The sequence below is a fragment of the Dipodomys ordii genome, unplaced genomic scaffold, assembly GCF_000151885.1.
Source record: "Dipodomys ordii isolate 6190 unplaced genomic scaffold, Dord_2.0 Scaffold5, whole genome shotgun sequence".
NCBI classification, from domain to species: Eukaryota; Metazoa; Chordata; class Mammalia; order Rodentia; family Heteromyidae; genus Dipodomys; species Dipodomys ordii.
The window spans coordinates 22,624,219-22,627,597 of NW_012267221.1; the positions used below are offsets into that span (position 1 = coordinate 22,624,219).

At 37.4% G+C, this 3,379-nt stretch overlaps 1 protein-coding gene across 1 annotated transcript in view; it reads left to right on the forward strand.

The window, feature by feature from the left end:
• The window catches only part of Pdk1 (pyruvate dehydrogenase kinase, isozyme 1), a 30,909-nt gene that overhangs the window by 5,915 nt on the left and 21,615 nt on the right, over positions 1–3,379 (forward strand). The window contains exons 4-5 of the mRNA XM_013027428.1: positions 1,569–1,767; positions 2,805–2,894. Of these exons, the coding sequence (XP_012882882.1) occupies positions 1,569–1,767; positions 2,805–2,894 (289 nt within the window). The remainder of the gene's footprint in view (positions 1–1,568; positions 1,768–2,804; positions 2,895–3,379) is intronic.

A 3,379-nucleotide genomic window follows, 5' to 3' on the forward strand; every position in this document is an offset into this window, starting at 1 on the left:
GGCTCTAAACAGTTTTTATACCCTCAAACATCATATAAAAATTAATCTGTTATGCTTAAATGTGCTACTTTTGGGGAAATTGAGTAACTTTTAGATTTCCAGTACTTGGGAACATCTGATATACTACCAGATGTTTAAAGAAACCTATAGAAACAAGGCAGGTAACAAAATCAGTGAGCTGAGGGTGGATACAGATGCTTCATATTCCTCTTTACATATGAAAAGCCAAAGTTCAAATGTGATGATCAGTGGAAATAAAGGTGTCCAGTTTGGATTGTTGGGAGAATAGATGCCTCTCCTCAGCTCCTCATCCTGGCTATGTGCAAATGCTCCCTAAATAGACTGAATTTTTCTATTGTTAAATAAAAGTTGAAGCTGGGTATGGTGGCTCATGCCTTTAATCCTAGATACTCATTTGAGGATCACAGTTTGAAGTTAGGCCAGGCAAGAAAGTCTGTGATACTCTCATCACTAATTAACTGCCAAAAAGCTGGAAGTGGAGCTGTGGCATAAGTGGTAGAGTGCTAGTCTCTATCACAAAAGCTCAAGGATAGCACTCAAGCTCTAAGTTCAAGCCCCAGGACCTGCACGCGCACGCACATACACACACACACACCACCACCACCACCACCACCACCACCCCTCTGTATTTTCACTGTAAAGCTCCCAATTTTGAAAGATTGGTAACTAGTGGTTGAGTGCTAGTCTCTATCACAAAAGCTCAAGGATAGCACTCAGGCTCTAAGTTCAAGCCCCAGGACCTGCACACACACACATACACACACACACACACACACACACACACACGCACGTGCGCACGCACACACAGGTAACTGTATTTTCACTGTAAAGCTCTCAATTTTGAAAGATTGGTAACTACTTACAATTCTTTTGTTATGCTGAGCGACAACAACAAAACAAAGCACCATGTCTATGGGGTTTCTCTGAACTGTGATTTATAAAATAATGTTAAGTAATATGAACAATTTCATAACCAACATGACAGAATTGATAAATCCTGGTAATCACCTCAGTTACCTGCTGGTGGGAAACATCTGGCCCACAGATATATACAAGCCTCATCATTTGGATGATTAGGCACAGAATGCTTCTTGTTGACTAACCACGTCAGTCTGCTCATATTGATAATTTTGTGGCCCATAATGATCTTATAAATATCCAAATGACCCTTTGCATTTTGATTTCTACAGAGTATGCTTTTTCTGCTTGTTCTTGCTTAGAAAGTCTCTGGAATACTAGCCTCACTAACAAGTTCTCAGATGAGTTTTGTTTATAAGGCTAAGGAAAATTCAACCCATTTACGATTGTGTTGTATGGCAATCTTATTCTAAGAAGTTAAGAATTAAATTGCGAAAGTCTTATTTTGGAGGTCTGTCCTTACTCCTTGGTAGATCTGCTATATTTTATAATCCGAAATATATTTCAGTTTAGGAAGATACTCATTGATGTTTCTCATACTGAACTAATGGTTTCTAGTCTACCATTGTTGGTTAAATTTATACTTTAGTATTAAACTCATTTGTCACAATATTTGGCTGTCTTGACAGACAGGTTTGTTTAGCTTTACAGATACTGTGATACGGATCAGAAACCGACACAATGATGTCATTCCCACAATGGCACAGGGTGTGACTGAATACAAGGAAAGCTTTGGAGTAGATCCTGTTACCAGCCAGAATGTTCAATACTTTTTGGATCGATTTTACATGAGTCGCATTTCAATTAGAATGTTGCTCAATCAACACTGTAAGTATCCCAAAGCCAAGAGAAATAGAAATGTCTATTGGTATTTTAAATTTATTTAGACATTTATGCCAAATGTCTGTTGGTATATTCTAAATTTATTTAAATTTCCTTTAAAGAGAATATACTTTTTGCTTATTAAGAAAAGTATGAGATACAAAGCAGATTATTTCCTTTTTTCTTTTTTTTTTCTTTTTGGTCAGTCATGGGGCTTGAACTCTGGGCTTGGGTGCTGTCCCTGTGCTCTTCAGCTCAAGGTGAACGCCCTACCGCTTGAGCTACAGGGCCACTTCCTGTTTTCTAGTGGTTTATTGGAGATAAGAGTCTCATGGACTTTCCTGCCTGGGTTGGCTTTGAACTGAGATCCTCAGATCTCAGCCTCCTGAGTAGCTAGGATTATAGGCACGAGCCACCATTGCCCAGCCAAAGCAGATTGTTTTCTTAATGGTAAATTGAATTAACTTAACTTGAATGTGTCAGTTGTTTTTACAAATAGTGTTGACTAGACTGATTTTTTTCTTTTTTGTCAGTTGTGGGGCTTGAACTCTGGGCCTGGGTGCTGTCCCTGGGCTCTTCAGCTCAAGGTGAGCTCTTTACCACTTGAGCCACAGTGCTACTTCTGATTTTCTTGTGGTTAATTGGAAAGTCTCATAGACTTTCTTGCCCAGGCTGGCTTCCATCCTCAGATCTCAGCTTTCCGAGTAGCTAGGATCACAGGTGTAAGCCACTGGCACCCAGCTCCACAAAAGGGCTTTCCTATGACATTTCTTGCCTACATACATTTTAGTTGGATTAACCCCCTCTATTGCTCTCTCTTTCCCCACCCTCTCTTGCTCCCTAGGGTTTGCTAGTTTTCAGTAAGTCTCCTATGCTAAATGTTTATATTATTTGCCCTCCATCCTAATTGAATATGAATACTGTGTTTATGCTTAAGGAAAATATTTTTTCTACTGTTTTGTACCACTTAGGGAAACTATTCAAATCTGGAAAAGGACATTCAGAAAATTTTTTTACTTTTTATTTGTTTTTATTTTTAATAGCTTTATTATTTGGTGGAAAAGGAAGTCCTTCTCATAGAAAACATATTGGAAGCATAAATCCAAACTGCAATGTGGTTGAAGTTATTAAAGGTATTCTTTCATTTCTAAAATGATACAGAAATCCAAGTGTTGAGTGTTGTTTTTGCTATTAAAACATCTGTTTGTGTCATTAGGGAAAATGTTAGAAGCAAATATGTGGGTTTTTTAATTCCTTATAACATTAGTTGTTCATTATATATAAGATGAATGTTGATAGAATTCTTTGTTAGCAAAGTTTAGTGGTACAATCTAGTTATCTTTCCCTCCCCAAAATTTAAGTCCCTAGTTTCCTCTTTCTAAGTTCTTATATTAGGAACAATAATTCATAACAGTTTATTTCTATCTTGTCTGTTTATACCCCCTATGCCCACCCACAAACAAAATTATTGGTTTTATATTTTTGGTTGTTTTTAAAAATTGGGAAGTTTACAGATCTTTTGCTATGTCAATGCATATGGATGTACTCCAAGCTTCTTTGTAGTTAGGTGGAATGTTATCAGTACGTGTTAATCTGCCCTCCTCTTTTTTTTTTTTTT